The sequence below is a fragment of the Meles meles genome, chromosome 5 (assembly GCF_922984935.1).
Source record: "Meles meles chromosome 5, mMelMel3.1 paternal haplotype, whole genome shotgun sequence".
NCBI lineage: Eukaryota > Metazoa > Chordata > Mammalia > Carnivora > Mustelidae > Meles > Meles meles.
In genome coordinates, this window is record NC_060070.1 from 61,852,717 (window position 1) to 61,871,907 (window position 19,191).

At 38.0% G+C, this 19,191-nt stretch overlaps 1 protein-coding gene across 1 annotated transcript; it reads left to right on the top strand.

Moving 5' to 3' along the window:
* The first annotated feature begins 1,314 nt into the window (after nucleotides 1-1,314).
* On the top strand, nucleotides 1,315-19,094 carry NMBR (neuromedin B receptor). The gene is made up of 3 exons (XM_046006760.1): nucleotides 1,315-1,736; nucleotides 15,901-16,249; nucleotides 18,693-19,094. Exons 1-3 carry the CDS (start codon nucleotides 1,315-1,317, stop codon nucleotides 19,092-19,094), a joined length of 1,173 nt encoding a protein of 390 aa, XP_045862716.1.
* Nucleotides 19,095-19,191: the final 97 nt, after the last annotated feature.

Sequence of the window (19,191 nt, forward strand, 5' to 3'; positions counted from 1 at the left end):
CATTAGAAGAGGTAAATACAGTGGCATGTTTATATTGGAATACTCCATGGCAATGAAAAATGCTACACACATGGGGCGCCTGGGTGGCTCAGTGGTTTAAGTCGCTGCCTTCTGCTCAGGTCATGATCTCAGGGTCCTGGGATCGAGTCCCACGTCAGGCTCTCTGCTCTGAAGGGAGCCTGCTTCCCTCTCACTCTCTCTGCCTGCCTCTCTGCCTACTTGTGATCTCTCTCTGTCAAATAAATAAATAAATAAAATCTTTAAAAAAAAATGCTACACACAATATCATGAGTGAGTCTCACTGATATAATGTTGAGAGAAAGAAACTGGACACAAAATTAAATACTTTATGGTTCCCTTTATAACATGCTCAAAAGCAGCAAACTAATCTTAGATGATAAAAGTTAGAATAAATAGCAGCCACTGTGAGGGATAAGAGTGAGATTGTAGGTTCTGAGTGGTGGTTAGATTAAGCTGTACATTTAGGAAATGTGTACTTATGCATACCATATTTCAATAAAATATTTTGAAAACTAATATGCCAGCTGTTGGAAAGAGTTTCCTTATTTGGGGTGAAAAAAAAGGTTCAAGAAAGAAGAGTGGGGAAGGAATTCCATTCTTTGCTCCATCCTCTGTCACTCATTCTCTTTCCTAAATCCAGTGTTCCAATGCCAGGACCTTGCCAGCTCAGCTCCTGAATTGGGAGGTTGGCAACCGTCTGGGGCTCCTCCCGCTCGGAGGCGGGTAAGGATGGAACTATGTAGGGGCGCAGAGTGAAAGAGAGGACTCAGATCCCTTCCAATTCCACACATTTCAGTAGGAACTGCAGAAACAAGAGCAAAGCTGTGGAAAGAGCAAAGTGCCCGCCGCCCGTCTGCTATTCCCACAGCCTCAGCTGCGGTTCGCTGGGCATCGGCAGGAGGACTTCCTCCCCTCCGCGCCAACTGTCGGGCAGGTACTTTTATTAATTCCGGAGGGATAAATCTTCTTTCACAGCAGGACTGTTCTCCGCTAGTTATAAAGGAAAACAAACCGCTGAGGATTAGAACAAAGACGCAACTGCTTTGCCTTTTTCTTTTTTTAAATTTGGAGCCAGCAGGCGCCGGTGTGCCCCTCCAGAAGTGAAGCACCTGAGCGTGGGCAATCTTCTCACCAAGGCCCAGTCCTCTTTGGGACGTGGCAGTGTGACTCGCTCTCCCCAGGCAGTAAACTTGGCCCTGTGAGAGGGAAATTGATTAAGCCCAAGTGTGTGGTGCACTTGTCAGGGCACCAGGGTGCATGGAAACTCCAGTGGACTCTCCCGGAAAGGAGAACATGCCCCCCAAGTCTCTTTGCAACCTCTCCGAGACCGTGGAGGAGAATCCGGGCGACTTGGTCCCCGGAGTGTCGGAGAGAGACTTCCTGCCACCCTCCGACGGGACCGGCGCCAAGTTCGCAATCCGCTGCGTGATCCCGTCCCTCTACCTGCTCATCATCACGGTGGGCTTGCTGGGCAACATCATGCTGGTGAAGATCTTTATCACCAACAGCGCCATGAGGAGCGTCCCCAACATCTTCATCTCTAACCTGGCCGCCGGGGACTTGCTGTTGCTGCTCACCTGCGTCCCAGTGGATGCCTCGCGCTACTTCTTTGACGAGTGGATGTTCGGGAAGGTGGGCTGCAAACTGATCCCGGTGATCCAGCTCACGTCCGTGGGGGTTTCCGTGTTCACTCTCACTGCCCTCAGCGCCGACAGGTGAGGGCGCAGGTAGTGGTGGTGTTGCCTGGAAAAGAGGTGGAGAGGGGGAGGAGTGCCCCTTGGCGGGGGTTGGCGGGGGGGGGGGGGGGGGTTGGAATGGCTGGGGATGGGCAAGCAGAGGAGAGTGTATCTGGGAATTAGAGTAAAAGGAGTTAAAACGGACTGAGTTGTGAAGCTTGAAAAATATATATAAGAAAATTATGACTTTTAAAATAATTAACACTGCGTTAGTTTGAAAGTAGTTTTTAAAGTGCATATCCTGGTCTTCCTACTCCCCTGCACACACTTTGGAAATCTTTATTATCTGTTTCATAGAAAAGCTATAGAATAATTGCAGTGAAACTACCATGTAGAAGTTTTTCTTGTGTGCCCAAATTAATAACCTGATAGGTAAGAATGACTGGCTTAATATTAGAGGAATGTTTGATTTTGAGTTTTTTTTCAAATATGAGGAAATATTGTTTACACTTATTAACTAAATTCTGTTATTTACTTGAAGTCAAACAACTACAATAGTAAATTCTCTTCAGACAGATGACTACACATTTTTGTTTTAATACCTCAAGTCAAGTGATTTCCACCCTCACTCCCAACAGGTAGGTACCAAATTTTAGTGTCTTAAAATGGTGCTGTAAAGGGGCGCCTGTGTGGCTCAGTGGGTTAAGGCCTGGGGCTCTCTGCTCAGCGGGGAGCCTGCTTCCTCCTCTCTCTCTGCCTACTTCTCTGCCTACTTATGATCTCTATCTGTCAAATAATGAATAAATCTTTAAAAAATGATGCTGTAAAAATAGATTTTTGATATCAAATCTGCTTTTCACATATATTAATCGTGGGGAAGTGACCATTATTCTACCTTGCAGATCAGCTAAGTTCAACTGTGTCATTCTCTAGGTGAAGATACAGAGGCCCAGAGAATGTAAATTTCACTGGTAGAGCAGAGAGAAGAATCCAAGTCGGCTGACTCCTGATTCAGTGCCCCTACCTTAGTCTTTCTGTGATCATGCTCTTAGGCATTTAAGCAGGAAGGATGTCAGGATGAGGATGGTGATGAAATGTCCAGTTAGGCAACTGTGCATGGAACCCTGGTCTAATTCCCTTGAGGATAGGATATGGACTTATGCTATTCAGACAAACAATTGGACTTGGATGATTAAGGTGTTTACTCTCCTCTTCTTTAATTTACATCTTGATCTTAATGGAAAATGAGTCCATCTAAATTTCCTGGTATTTGCAATAATACCCCTCCATCACTCTGGCATTGAAGAGCTCTTCTTCACTGAGGGAAAGACAATAATCACTGGGGAGTTGAGAGCACCTGTCTTTTTAAACCAAATATTATTGACTTTTTGGGTTGTGTCATATTCTTTCTAAAACCACATTCCTATAAAAATAGGTGACTTTGGGTAAATTATGCACCTCATCTTGCTAATAGGACACCATTTCTATTACCTTTCATGAAGTTTTCTTTGACTCCTATAATTAAAATGTGACTTTTTCATTTAGCTACCCTTCCTTATCGGGCCTATTTTAATTAGAAAGTTAAAAAAGTTCTACTTAATGATTAGAATAAAACTTAATGAATAGCTATCATTACAATAGTTAAAATTACTATCATTGTGCTTTTATTTCCATAAGTAGCAAGATCCAAGGCTTGAGTTTATTTCATGCCACTTTTTCTCAACCTATTATCATAGAGACCCACAGGTAAATTGGCTCTGACCAAGCTGAGAGAACACGCTATTCTTCACATACTGACTTTTTCAGTTTGTTATGTGTGGCAGGTACTCCGTAAATGAAGCACAACGACTTATACTAAGGATGATAAAAAGTGGGTTACCTTTTCTACTTGGTCCAGGTTCTACTTTGCCTTTTAGTGCTTGTTTGGGAAATATAAACTAAGTAACTGAAATCACTAGTGATGAAATGACCCATACATTCCAATATTCAATTAAAGTGGTTTGGAAATGTTTTGCTGGATATTGTCTACATGTGTTCTTTTCTTCCAGAACACAGTAATCGCATGTTGATAAGTACTTGATCTCCTCACATTTTATTTAAGCAAATGTTTTGATTTCCTGTACAATTTGATTACAAGTAGAAGATGAATCTCCCTTAGCACTGTACTTTTTGTGTGTGAGTTTATTACCCTCACAACACTATGAAGTAGGTATTAATATTATTACCATTTTTAAGTAAAGAAAACTAGGTCTTGAAATTAAGCAACATTTTCATGATCTGATAATAAGAAGGATCTAGCGTTTGAGCTCAGTTCAAAGCCGTACTCTTCACATTGAGCCGTGTTATTGCTTTTCTAATCATAAGAAATTATTAATGATCTTTCCTACTAATGATAGGAAAAGTTCAGTTTGAAACAAAGCACCCAAGAGTAAAAAAGCAAAAATGATTGCAAAAGCTGAGTCATGGGGCACCTGGGTGGCTCAGTGGGTTAAAATCTCTGCCTTCCACTCAGGTCATGGTCCCAGGGTCCTGAGATAGAGCCCCTGCATTGGGCTCTCTGCTCAGCAGGGAGCCTGCTTCCCCCTCTCTCTCTGCCTGCCTTTCTGCCTACTTGTGATCTCTGTCTTCAAATAAATAAATAAAATTTGAAAAAAAAGCTAATTCATTAGATTCAACAAAAACAACAGAACATCATATATGTGATTGTAAAATAAATGTCTCAAAGTCAAAATTAAAGAGTAGTTGTAGCAACAGGAACACTAAAACAAAAGAAACACACACACACACACACACACACAATTCAAAACCCTGTTATTAGGGTTTTTAAACAACAAGTTTTAATTCGATTGTTTGTTAAACCAAATATCCTGTTTTCATGAGATGGCTTGAATGTCTTTGCTTAAGAAAAGAGAGAGAGTTTAGAAGTAGAGATCACAGTGATGTAGAAAAAGGAAGAGGAAGATAATTCTATTTCAGAAAGCATACTGGAATGTGATGTGGACTTCAGTGTTCTAGAGCAGAGACTGACATAAGAAATATAATACTTGTGAATCTACCTTGGGGCCTAAATCACCTTGATCAGTAGGGCCAAAGGGTTGTGTGGGTGACACTTTTGGTACTCAAGATTATTATCCTTGGCTTTCCAAACTTTTATGAGAAGTTTCAACTGATTCATCCTTTGGAAAGTTCATTTCTGTCCACTGTAGACGTGCCTCAGAGCCATATCACAGCCAGAGTGGGTCAAGGAGATAATAGTGTGATCCAGGGGGGTGAGAGTGGTGACTTTTGTTTGGTTTCTACTTTTATCTTAATGAATTTTTTTGTATTTTGAAAATGTACTTGTTTGCTTGCTCATATTAAATAGATAATTACAGACACTTGCATAGTCTCTCTGTGGTATTATATTTTTAACAGTTTTACACACACACACACACACACACACACACACACACTCTCACACACTCACATGTGTGCTGTGACACTGAGTAGTTTAAGTCCCATAAATGTACTTTGTTTATGGCTGGCATTATAGATCTCTCCTTCACTATCGAATACAGTAGCTTCATTTCCAAGCTTAGAATGTAATTTCTTTGATTCTTGAAGACCTTTTGGCCTCTAAAAGGCCCTAATTAAAATGCAAATAGCTTTTAAGAATGAGTTCTTTTTCTTTTACAGGAAAACTTTCTCAGATTCCTAGTGCTGAACTGCGAACTTTATAATTTTATATATTTACAAATGTAAAACTAGACAACAATTCTTATTCCTTTTTATGTGTTAACTAAAATGCATTTATAAATCAAATATTAAAAATCTATAAAATAATAAAGGTGAGATTAATATTAATTTAATGTATTGGATTATGTTGTTTTTCTAATATTAAATAGTCAAAATTGGATTGAAAGCAAAAGTAATTTTGCACCAAATCTGACTAAAGTATTAAAATATTCATGATTTCAAACTTCTGTTTGCTTGCTGAAATAATCAGATTTAATTCCATAACTGAGCTGGTTCTGTTAGGTATGAACCTTGAATCATTAACATTATTTGGATATTTTACCAATGCAAACAGATACTCTCTTCAGTATAATTATTTGTTAAAATAGTGGAACAGATCAAATGTAGGCCCTGGATCTACACTCCCTAGGCTGGAAGAAAAGTTTTTAGTGGTCTCAATCCAGTGATGGGGTGGGGGTGGGGGGGGTGGGGCGAGGAATGCCCTAATCTGTTTGCTGGGACCAAAGCTCAGATACTCATTAACCAGTTGGCCCCGCCTGCAGATGCTTTCTCCTTTGGTCTGGAGCCATGGGTAGCATGTGATCCTTTGATCTGGAGTCCTGGATAGCATGCACTGCACTGACATATATATTTCTTAGTGTATTTCTAAACTCTACTGGAGAGTTCAGATTCCCCACTTGCCCTGATAACCCAGTTTATCAGAGTGAGGACTTTCTTATTGTCAACTTGTTCCAAAAAAATTTAAGGGAGCTTAAAAATAAAGATACAAACAACATACAACAGAAATAAAAATGGGAGGAAACCCAGGTAGAGGAAAAATAAAAATCTGAAGACTATATGGTGACTTATACTACCACAAAATGTGAGTCACATGTTTGCCTGCAAGCTTTCTGGCTGCCGATGCAAAAAGGACATTTTTTTTCCCATTACAAGTGCTCAATGTTATTTTTATATAGTCATAAAACAGGATAAATTATAACCTGCACTTAATTTATTCATTTTTAATTTGAATATGTGCTTTTTTGTTAAACAGAAGTTGCTATATTTGACTCCAATAAGTCAAATATTTGACTCTAATAAGTCAAATGCTTCTATCTTATGTCCCTTTTTCTTTCTCTTTAGAGAGACTCTAAATACCACATTGGAGGTACTGGATAATTTTTACAATATTCACACTATTGCCATAACTTATACATGAATTTATAGTTTTTGAAGATTATTTTGAAGCTATTCATCACCTTGATCTGAAATGTTTGGGACACGCTGTAAGTAAGAAGGAACGCACCAGGCATGTGGGTGTTAGTCCTACATCTGTTAGGTTCAAATGTTCTAGTTGGAGAAGGTGATAAAATAGTGCAAAACACGTGCTCATAAAGCGATTATTTTCTTCATTTGCAAATTAAGAATAATGTCTTCAACTGCAGGGCTGAGGGACTATAGCTAGGATCCTATTATTTCCCTACCTGGGTTTTGAGCAGAGAAAGACCAAAAGAGGAGGGACACTTGCATTGGTGAGGCAGCTGGTTAGTGAATTCGGCCTCTGGGGGTCTACCCATCCTGCTACTCCATGTTGCAACATCTCAGACAAGTCTTTCAGTTAATAATTTATACTGATTCTGTTTGGCCCACTTCTCAGTGGAAATAAAGATGCTCTAAGATGTACCTGTCAGTCTTTTCCCTGTGATGTTACATTTAAATAGGGGCCCATCTGCTCTGGCTGAGCCAAGAAGTCGGACAATGAAGTTCAACAACACTTCCCTTATTGTTAGTTGTCCCAGTTGTACAGTTCCTGTTTGTGTATTTCAGGAATGAAAATAAGAATATACTTTTGTTCTTCCAGTTACTGATTCCTCAGGAGGGTTGACCAGTCTCCAAAGTCTTTAAAAATTTTAATTACATTTTTATTTTCTCATTTTCAAGTTCTTTTTTGAAAAAAAAAATTAAAACTTGAGTATAGTTGACATACAATGTTATATTAGTTTTAGGTGTATAACATAGTGAGTCAACTTCTCTATTATTCTATGCTCATCACAAGTGTAGCTACCATCTGTCACAATGTAATGCTATTACAATAACATTGATTATATTTCCTCTGTTGTTCCTTTTATTCTTATGACATTCATCATGTCTTTATATCTGCTCCCCTCCTTCACCCATTTTCTCATCCCCTCACCTCCCTTCCCTTGGGCAACCATTAGCTCATTTTTTGTATTTGTAGATCTGCTTCTACTTTTTTATTGTTTTTTTTTTTTTTTCATTTGTTTTGCTTTTCAGGATCCACACATGAAAGAAATCATATGGTATTTATCTTTCTCAATCTGACTTATTTCTCATAGCATAATACCTTCTATGTCCATCCATGTTGTCACAAATGGCATGATCTCATCCTTTATTGTGGTTGTATAATATTCCATTCAATATCTTTGTGAATGCCTCTGATTTATTGAGGTTCTGGGCAGTATTTTCTATTTCCAGTTACTCAGGGATCTTCAATGGGAACAAGAATAAATGCTAACCATTTATTTATCCCTAGCTTTTCACTTGATTTATCTATTTGACATTAGGTTTTGATTTTTGTCTTCTGCAGATTTTCATTAAGAATATTTTTTCAACTTTCAGTGCAGACCTTCTTTACTTTTATTGTTTGTGGAAATTTGGGGGGGATATTTTGAAAATGAAAATTTTAATAATTGTAATTTACTTTAAATTAATTTTTGGAAGAGAATCACATTTTAAGGGATAACCAAGCATTAAACATCTCACGAGAAACCAGTTTTAGATTATAAGACCATGATCTAGAGATGACTGTAGGCATTTACATTGATTTGATGAAAATGCAGTTTTTAGAGATGACTCAAGAAATATGAAATGGGAGCACCTGTGTGGTTCAGATGATAAGTGTCTGCCTTCAGCTCAGGTCATGATCCCAAGGTCCTGGGATCAAGCCCCATGTCATTTGGATCCCTGCTCAGTAGGAGCCTCCTCTCCCTCTTCCTCTGCCAGCTGCCCTGTGTGCTTGTGCTTTCTCTGTCAAATAAATAAATAAATAAAATCTTTAAAAAGGTATGAAATGTTACTTGCTAGTACTATCGAGGCTTAGTTTCTCCCATAAAAATGATCATTAAATTGAGAAAACGTGATTACAGACATTAATCGTCTTTCCACTTAAAAATACCACTGACTTTCAAAGAACAAGGCGATCAAATGTCTAAAAATAGAATAGAGAAAGCATTTAATTTTTCAGTTGTATCTGCAATGTGCAATAAACTGAAAAAATATAGACTCTGAAGTCATAAGATAGTCTTTTGTGAATCCTGAGTCATCTGCCTACTGGCTATCACTTCAACCTCATTTGATCCCTTAATCTCAATAATCTTTTCTGTAAAATGGGTACTTTAATTAATTTTACTGCACAGGATTATTTTGTGAAATGACATAATTAATGTGAAAGCATTTTTAAATAATATGTAGCTATATAACCACTTATACTATGTCAACTATGTGTCTGGATGACAAACAACCTATTCACTCAAAACAATACATATTCATATATGCAGTTCATTATTAGATAATAGGCACTGAAGTGGAGAACAAAATGAGCCTATTGAAAAATTAATAGAAATGAGCTCTCTACCTTCTATAGGCTTTCTCCAATTCCTTTAATCATAGACTGGCTAGTTCCAACCTGTTGCCTTCACTAACATGATTTGTCATTGTCATTCTACTTGTGACACTTTCATATGTCATTTAAATCATACACTTTAAAAAAAAAAGATTTTATTTATTTATTTGACCCAGAGAGAGAGGTCACAAGTAGGCAGAGAGGCAGGCAGAGGGAGAGGGGGAAGCAGTCTCCCCGCTGAGCAGAGAGCCTAATGCGGGGCTTGATCCCAGGACCCTGAGATCATGACCTGAGCCGAAGGCAGCGGCTTAATCCACTGAGCCACCCAGGTGCCCCTTAAATCATACAGTTTAATGGGTTAAAAACAAAGTAATTGGTAGGGGGGGCATAAAGAACAAATGGAATTGCTGAGCCTCTGTAATTGAATCTGGTATTTCTCATCCTTTCCAAAGTTACATCCCACTTCCATTCCATTATTTTTAAAAAAGATTATTGTTTTAGACATTCTGTTCTGTGATCTTGAATAGATAATTTTAAACAGTAAGTTTATTAATTTTATTCACAATAAGCTTTACTGCTACAAGCTATAAATATGTTTAAGACGTGTGGACTGGATGTCATATGCAACTAATGAATCATTGAACATTATATCAGAAACTAATCATATACTATATGTTGGCTAATTGAATTTAAATTAAAAAAATAATGAAACACGGTGTGAGGCACTTGGATGGTTCAGTTGGTTAAGTGGCTGACTCTTGATTTTGGCTGAGGACATGATCTCAGGGTCCTTGGATGGAGCCCTGTGATCAGGCTCCATGCTCAGCAGGGAGTCTGCTTGAGTATTCCCTCTACCTTTCCCTCTGCCCTTCCCCTGTTTACATGTGCACACGCGCTCTCTCTCTCTCTCAAACAAACAAATAGATCTTTAAAAAAGAAAGAAAGAAAGCATGATGTGACATATTGTTAAGGGCATGCCTCTAATTCTTTTTTTTTTTTTAAAGATTTTATTTATTTGACAGAGAGAAATCACAGAGAGGCAGGCAGAGAGAGAGGAAGGGAAGCAGGCTCTCCGCTGAGCAGAGAGCCCGATGCGGGACTCGATCCCAGGACCCTGAGATCATGACCTGAGCCGAAGGCAACGGCTTAACCCATTGAGCCACCCAGGTGCCCCGCATGCCTCTAATTCTTAACACTGAACTTTCACTGGATAACCAATACTCTCCACTGATGAATGCGTGTCCTTTGCATCAGGCAAGTTCATGGGGGTCTTGTGGAAAGATGCTCATGGCCACAGTCAATCTTCTTAAAAAGTGGTTTCTTTCTTTTTTTTTTTTTTAAAGATTTTATTTATTTATTTGTCAGAGAAAGAGAGGGAGAGAGCGCGAGTGAGCACAGGCAGAGTGGCAGGCAGAGGGAGAAGCAGGCTCCCTGCTGAGCAAGGAGCCCGATGTGGGATTCGATCCCAGGATGCTGGGATCATGACCTGAGCCTAAGGCAGCTGCTTAACCAACTGAGCCACCCAGGCATCCCTAAAAAGTGGTTTCTTTTTTTTTTTTTAAATTTTTTTTTTAAGATTTTATTTATTTATTTGACAGAAAGAGAGATCACAAGTAGGCAGAGAGGCAGGCAGAGAGAGAGGAGGAAGCAGGCTCCCCACGGAGCAGAGAGCCCGATGCGGGGCTCGATCCCAGGACCCTGAGACCATGACCTGAGCCGAAGGCAGCGGCTTAATCCACTGAGCCACCCAGGTGCCCCTAAAAAGTGGTTTCTTAAACCTGGTTTATATTTAGAATTATTTGAAAATCTTAGTAAAATGCAGAACCTCACATTTTTACGTCCTAGAGACTCTGTGCCAGTAAGTCTGGGGAGAAACCCAATACTGTTTTCAGCTCTAGGTGATGCTGAATATATTGATCTAGCTTGGGTATCATTGGACTAGACTGTATATCCATCTCTAACATCCATTCTCCCCTTAACGTGATAACCAAAAACCACCCCACTCTACCAAAACTACTTTAAAAAAGTGATCTCCTTGCTGCTCAGACCACATTTCCTTATTAGTTTAACAAATGTTCACTGAGAAATTACTATGGGTCAGGCATTGTGTTATGCACTTTAGATACAACAGTAAGCAAAAGAAGGTTTCTGTTTTTATTTTTAGAGGTAGTTGACACAGAGGGTCTATACTTTTTGAAATTTTCTTTCTCTTGCTTCCACAGTACCTTTCTCTCCTTTGTCAGATTGTTCACATTTAAACTCTTTGTTGCCCTCTGATGAAAGAATGATAAGGAAAAAAAGAAACTATGGATAATGCAACTAGTAGGTTTACAGAAATATGTAGGTGGAGAATTTGAGATATTGAGATGACTTTATACAAGCTAAAATGATCTAAATTTTGTTACATATTTTGTAATATGATTATATTCTATTACCCTTTACATTAAATTTAGACTATACACAGATATGATAAGTGCAAGATTCAAAACAAAAATTAATGAAGAAGCCTATCGGTTCATTAATATCTAAGACATGAGGGGCACCTGGTTAGCTCAGATGGTTAAGCATCTGCCTTTGGCTCAGGTCATGGGATAGAGCTCCACATTGGTCTCCCAGCTCATCGTGGAGTCTGCTTCTTCTTCTCCCTCTGCCTCTCCCTCTGTGCTCTCTGTCTTTAGGTCTCTCTTTCTCAAATGAATAAATAAAATGTTAAAAAATATTTAATACATGAATGGTAATTATATTTTCTTTAATCCCTTTTGATTGATTATTTTCTAGTTTTCCATTAAGGATACCTTTCTGAGACTATCTGAAAGAAAAAAAAATAATGCTTTTCACACATGTGTTATGCTACTAAATTTAATGGGATAGTTTGCATACTGAGGGACTGTTTCATTCCTACATTTTTATAAATATTTAAAGGAAAGATGATTAAACATGTCCTTACTAATTTGCACTGTATTGCTTGACTTTTTATCCTTTCAAAGATGTATGTACATGAAACATTAATGTAAAACTTACTCTCTGACAATTATGTGAATATTTAAGTACTAATAATGACACTTCAGTAATCTGTTGTTGTAAACTGTGATTTCTGGCTTTATAGATTTGTCAGTACTCCCCCTTTCCATTACATGTATATCAGTTAGGGAAAGATCCAACGTCTATTTCCCTTCCTTGCAGGACATGACCAGTAATCGACCATGTTGGAAAGGCCTTGTCTACCCATGTCTTATATTCCCACTAGGTTTCTTACTTCTAAAGCAAGAATTCTAGATCTGTTGCTGGTTCTACTATGGAAATCTTGTCAGAATGAAAGAGTTATAACTTTCATTCCTCTTCACAGTTTCCCTAACATGCTTTATGTTTATGTGGTTAGATGTGGGGTGGGAATAAAGGTAGGGGAGTGATGTTTGTTTTCCCCCCGCTCCTCTTTTTTTTTTTAAATTTAAATTTTACTTATTTATTTGAGAGAGAGAGAGAGAGAGAGAGAGGGGCAGAGGCAGAGGGAAAGGGAGAAGCACACTCCCCGCTGAGCAGGGAGCCTGATGCTGGGCACTATCGCAGGACCCTGACATCATGACTTGACATCAAGGCAGATGCTTAACTGACTGAGCCACCCAAGCACCCCTGACTTTCCTCCTTTTTAAATCCACAAAGGAAAGTTCAGAATAGTCTTTGAGTTTTCTGACAATCTAACAAGGAGAGCTAGTTAATTGATCAATTTTTAGTAATCATCACCCTTCCCCCAAACTTCTCTGGTCTTTTCTCATCTCTTCCATGTATAAAAGAATTTATCATCAGCTTTTTGTAATTTGATCTGAAATATTAATTGGTAGGTAGTAGATATCTAACTTTTGAGGAGAAATTCTAGCATAAGTCTTTGAATGTATTAGTTATTTTGTTTTTTGGTTTACTATCTATTTTAATTATATTTCTGTGAATTTCAAGAACAGCTTGCGATTAATATAAAAAAAGGGGCACCTGGGTGGCTCAGTGGTTTGGGCCTCTGCCTTTGGCTTGGGTCATGATCTCAGGGCCCTGGGATCGAGCCCTGCATCGGGCTCTTTGCTCGGCAGGGAGCCTGCTTCCCCCTACCCCCTCTGCCTGCCTCTCTGCCTGCTTGTGATCTCTGTCTGTCAAATAAATAAGTAAAATTAAAAAAAAAATTAAAAAAAGCAAAGAGGGACATCTGAACATACAAAAAGAAAAAATGGATTCACAGCGAAAATGATATTTATTGGTACTAAAATATAGTTACTGGATTCTGTGAGGGGAACAGTACTCCCCTTTCCATTATATGTATATCATTTAGGGAAAGATCCAAAGTCTATTTCCCTTCCGTGCACGATACATGACCAGTAATCGACCCTGTTGGAAAGGCCTTCTCTACCCAGGTCTTATACTCCCACTAGGTTTCTTACTTCTAAATAGTTATCCACTTGGATTTTAGTATGAAAAAAAATTTTTTTTTGCTTGAAACTTTGGAGAAAGTGTGCTGTTATTATTGTTACCTATTATTGAAACTATATGAGAAAGAGACGTAAAAAAATTTTTTTCTGAATTAGTTCCATAGACATATAATAAGAACTTATATTCATAAGAATAGTTTGCTATGCAAGAGTGACTTGAAAACTAGGAAGAACTTCTAGAAATTAAAAATATGATAGCAGAAATTTAAAAAGTCAGAAGAAAGAATGAAAGCTAAAGCTAATCAAGTATGGTAGAAAGTAAAACCAAAAAGAAGGTGGAGATTTGCTGATTAAAGTAGAAGACTTAGAGAGAGGAATTGAGATTCAAGCACTGGGACTCCAATTATCCAACAAGATAGTGGAAGAACCTTTTTTTAAAAAGTTAATTCACGAACATGGAAAATTATGCAAACAAAACTGATCAAGTAGCAACTATAGGTAAGTCAGAGACATGTTTAAGAAAGAAAACATATTACTTAATCTTGCAGTGTGAGATACTTGTTCAGTCATCATAACAGTGTAGTGACTACTTTATAAACATTTAATATAGCATACTAAATCAGGAAGTTGGCGATGTGAGGAATAAAGGTGATATAAGAGAGAAAAGTCTTTAAATTCCATAACATGATGTTGAGAGCAAATGTCTACAATATTTATTTCAAGAGACAGTGGCAGAAGGACATTTCTTAGACATATGGAGGTCATGATGTGAAATTGGTTCAACCCAGGAGCAGGACCTGAAATGAAATCAGGAGCTTCTATTTTTCTTTATAGGCTTGTAGTGCTTTCTGATTAAAAACAAAAAGAAATACAAAACAAAACAAAAACCTCTTTGAATATATTAATCTGATAAAAAAAAAAAACAACAGAAAAAAACCAGCTCATTCTAGTTACTGATTGTAATTCTTCTTTTAGTTTCTTAAGAACATCCAGTCAAACCAAAGGGGGAGGGAACACATGCCTACTGTGTTTTGCCATGTGCAAAGTCTGGGTAAAATAAATGCATTATGTATGCTACTTTATTTAATTTGCTGTCAAGACCCTTTGCTGTTGTTCTACTTTAAAATTTATATGTTTCCTGTTATACATGGGAAGACTCTAGATAAAAATATGGTTCTTCTCTTATTGAGGGCCTGGGAATGACATTCGATACAAATGAGGAAGGAGAAAGAGAGGCTCCCTTCAGGCTGGGAGCTGTTCCTCTTCTGCAGGCAATGGGAAACAGCTTGAGAGGACCTCAGAAGATCTTACCTGCTTATTATGGTTCTTGAAATATTCTGAATTGTTTAGAACACTAGACTAAATCGAATGTAAATAAGGAGAACGTACAGAGTCATGGCATGGTTAATATCTGCTAATTGGCAGTCACGGTAATAGATGCTCTCTCCTTTTTTCATAATCAAAAACTTTGAAAGAAATGTTTTTATCTCCACCTTATAGATGAAGATCTTAAGTGATTTTCCAAAGGATATCAGAGATAAGACAATGGCTAAGATTTGTTTGACTAAAATTACTTTTTACCATATTGTGTTACCTTCTAGGTTAACTGGAGCTGAAATACTTTCAGAAAAAAAATAAATAACTTGATGTTCACACATAATTTTGGTTTGTTTGCATTATTATTACCCTAAAGTGTGTGACTGAGTTAACCATTTGGATTGTTTAACCCCTGTGTCCTGGATTGTGGTTCCTTTTACCATTATGATGCTTTTAAATAGGAAGAGAGGATTTCATGAGGTCTCCACATAAAATAAATTAGAGCTGCAAAGACAGACTGTTATTTCATCTTCAGTTCTTACAGTTCTTATGATTGAATTATGGCAGAAATCCCAGTTTAGATTAGTCTGTAAGATTTACTGATGTCCTCAGGAGAGGACTGGACTCAGCCTGGGGGACTCAGGCTCAAAAGCCGAAGAAGAGTATCAAGATAGAACTCAGTAACATTATTTTGTAGTCATTTTGTAATTTAGGGTTGTTGTATATTATAGCTATTTCGGTAATGATAACTTTTTTAAAATGTAATGATTTAAATACAAATATTCAATAAATGATGGTACTTTGTAGTATTATTGATTTAGAATAAAACTTGTGAAATAGGTAAGCAAATTAATACAATTTGGGGAATGACTGTTTAAAATCTTTCCCTTTCTCTTTCCTATCTTCTGTGCTAATAAGCAGTGGAATGACTTGTACACAGACAGACATCGGGGATACAGTCTTTCATACACTACAAAACCGCTAGCGAGTAATGCAATATTTGCAAGTAGCATCTCCTTCCTCCTCTCCCCACCTACCTCCTTTCCTTCCTCTCTTTTTCTCCTTCCCTTTACATTTTCCTTCTAAGAGAGTGATGTGAGGCGTGTTGTCTTTCCAGGTACAGAGCCATTGTCAACCCCATGGACATCCAGACATCCGGGGCAGTGCTGTGGACCTGCGTGAAGGCGGTGGGGATCTGGGTGATCTCCGTGCTGCTGGCGGTTCCAGAAGCTGTGTTTTCAGAAGTGACGCGCATTGATAGCTTGGAAAATGGCAACTTCACCGCGTGTATACCTTACCCTCAGACGGATGAATTACACCCAAAGATTCATTCAGTGCTCATCTTCTTGGTCTATTTCCTCATTCCACTAGCTATTATTAGCGTTTATTATTATCATATTGCAAAGACCTTAATTAAAAGTGCACATAATCTTCCTGGAGAATACAATGAACATACTAAAAAACAGGTAAGCTTGGTAGGGTGTGTGTGTGTGTGTGTGTGTGTGTGTGTGTGTGTGTGTGTGTTCCAGGTGTGTGGGTCAGATGCCTTAACTGCTATTTTCTGTTCTGTCTCATGGGTTCTCAGTACTGTGAAAGATTAGAACAGGGTCACAGTGCAATGGATTTGCATTAGCCTGGACTAGAAGGGATGTTGTGCCCGGAGAAGGAGGGGTGGAACCTCTCATATGTGGCCATGTTACAGCTCTGTAGAGGTCCAGTGAAGCCCAGTTTATCAGCCATCTGGGCCTGGAGCTGTTAAAACTTAATGTCTTTGAAGGCTTTTCCTTACCTGTAAATGTTTATGCAAAAAAAAACAACATAAACCAGAAAATTAAAATTTCAAGTATAAATTTATTTAATTATTATCTCTCCTCCCATTAGCCCATTAAGGATGACAGAAAATCTGGGAGGAGGATTCATCAGGAAAGGACTGTAGGACACAGTCTGGGAACTGGGGATGCTATTTGGGTAGGATGACAGAATGGGGCTCTGGGAACAGAAGGCAGAGAACAAGGGTGAGAGTGATCCAGAGGTGGCTGGCGCTGAAGTCATGCTTTCTTTAACTCGACTTTATAGCTTGTCTTATAAAAATAATTTGCTAATTTAAAAATTACAGATGCACCTTACACAGTCTTTCTTCCTTAAGGAATATACAGAGATACTAACTTAAGGTAAAACAAATTGGGTTAATCCACAAATAGCTGGAAATACTGTCTAGTGGGACAGAGTTTCAAATTGGGCTTTTGTGGACTCTCAGAGAGGAACTTCTTCCAAAGGATTTTGTAGGTACAGGGAGGTTTGGTTAGGTCTTCACCATTTTAAAGGCATGTTGAATGGCAGATCATTAAAATTGCTAGGTTGTAAATGGAGCCACAGACTGGGGCGTTGCACACTTCAACAACAGCAGAATCTCGAGAGAGTTCTTGCATGGAAGGTGACCTCTATTTATTGATGACCATCAACATCAGAGATCCAACTTCTTTAGAAGCCAAAAAATCAACCATCACTAAAATAATTATAGATAAGTTAATAGGTTTCTTATCTAAATATCTAGCATCATTGAAACAAAAAAATTCAGGCCATAGGTTCAATGCACTTTTTCCTTTGCCCTCTGATCCAATTTGTATCTCAATTTGAGTATTTGAGTTTTTGCTTTGGTTTCTAAAATTGAGTTCCTCTTACCCTCCCACCTCTACTTTTGTTTTTTTAAATGGCCTTAGTTCTGCCTTGTTTTTGTGAATTTCTCTATTGGGACTTATAAACTCTGGCTGGGTAGCTAGGCTTGTTATCAGTAAGAAGTAATCTCAATGCCAATAGCTTACTTGTGCATTTGAGTCTCTAAGTATAGGCTGCCCTAAGATTGTTCCACCCATGTTCCACCTGCTAGGGTGGACACTGCTTCATAACCTAAATTTCACAGTTGAGTTTCTTAATATTGCCAGGTTGCTTAACTCATACCACCAGGATACATCTGGGGATACCACATTTCTTTCCTCCTCTTTACTGCATCTTTATTTGCTTCCCCGGTTCACCACTCACTACAGTTTTCTTTTGCATATTCTAATTCACTATCAATAGTTTTAGTTCAGGAAATATCATTTTGCCTACTATCAATATCCTTTGATAAATTATGTTTTCACATTCATGTTGCCTCATTTAAATATTTAAGGAAGCAAGACAAATATGAGCTAAACCTTGAACTCTAGATGTTAGAAAATGATTTTTAGATTAAAAAGATTTATTTCCAATACTTGAATTTTGTCTGTCACATTCCTGAAGGCTTTATTATAAAACAGTAAATGCAGTATGTAAAGTTTAAGAAAAGAAAGAAAATATCTTTTTATTTTTAAAGGTAATCTAATATAGTAATACTTACAGGATTGATAGTTATATCAGGTTTTGATTTATGTGAATGAGAAGTTTAAATCTCAAGGTTTTTTTTTTTTTTTTGGTGGAATAGGGATTTAAAAAGTCATGCTGTATTTCAATTACCCTGATTAAAACAACTCTAATCTTAAGTACATTGTATGCTTCATTAATTCAGTGGATTTAACACAAACTAATGATTTATATTTAAAGTGAACACAGTAGATTAAGCAACAGGAAAGTAATTAAAAATAAGAGAGAATTTTTATAGGTCACAGTTTTAACATGAAGACATAGCTATTTATTAATAATTAATCATCTAGTCTTGTAGAGACTGTCGAATATTTTTAGATGAAAGGGTATAGTGACCAAAATAGGCTTTGCCAAACTGTTGAAATCATCACTTTGTTGAGGAAAATAATTTTTGTGTTTTTAGATGCATTTGCATGCCATGGTAAATTTTACTTTTTGCACCATGATGTTTTGCGTGTGGATGGTTCCATTTTCATTGTAACCAGCGCAACTGTTTCCTTGTATTTGCAGATGGAGACACGGAAGCGCCTGGCTAAAATTGTGCTAGTCTTCGTGGGCTGCTTTGTCTTCTGTTGGTTTCCAAATCATGTTCTCTACATGTATAGGTCTTTCAATTATAATGAGATTGACCCATCTCTAGGCCACATGATTGTCACCTTAGTTGCCCGTGTTCTGAGCTTTTGCAATTCTTGTGTCAACCCATTTGCTCTTTATCTACTCAGTGAAAGCTTCAGGAGGCATTTCAACAGCCAGCTCTGCTGTGGGAGGAAGTCCTATCAAGAGGGATCAACCAGCTACCTTCCCAGCTCTTCTGCAGTGCGTATGACATCTCTGAAAAGCAATGCTAAAAACATGATGACCAATTCAGTTTTACTAAATGGGCACAGCATGAAGCAGGAAATGGCCTTGTGATTTGAGCCATTCAACTCACTATGTGAATTGAACTTACTCACCTTTCTATCTCCACTGAGCAGAGCAGAAAGAAACAACTTCTTCATTCTTACTATTG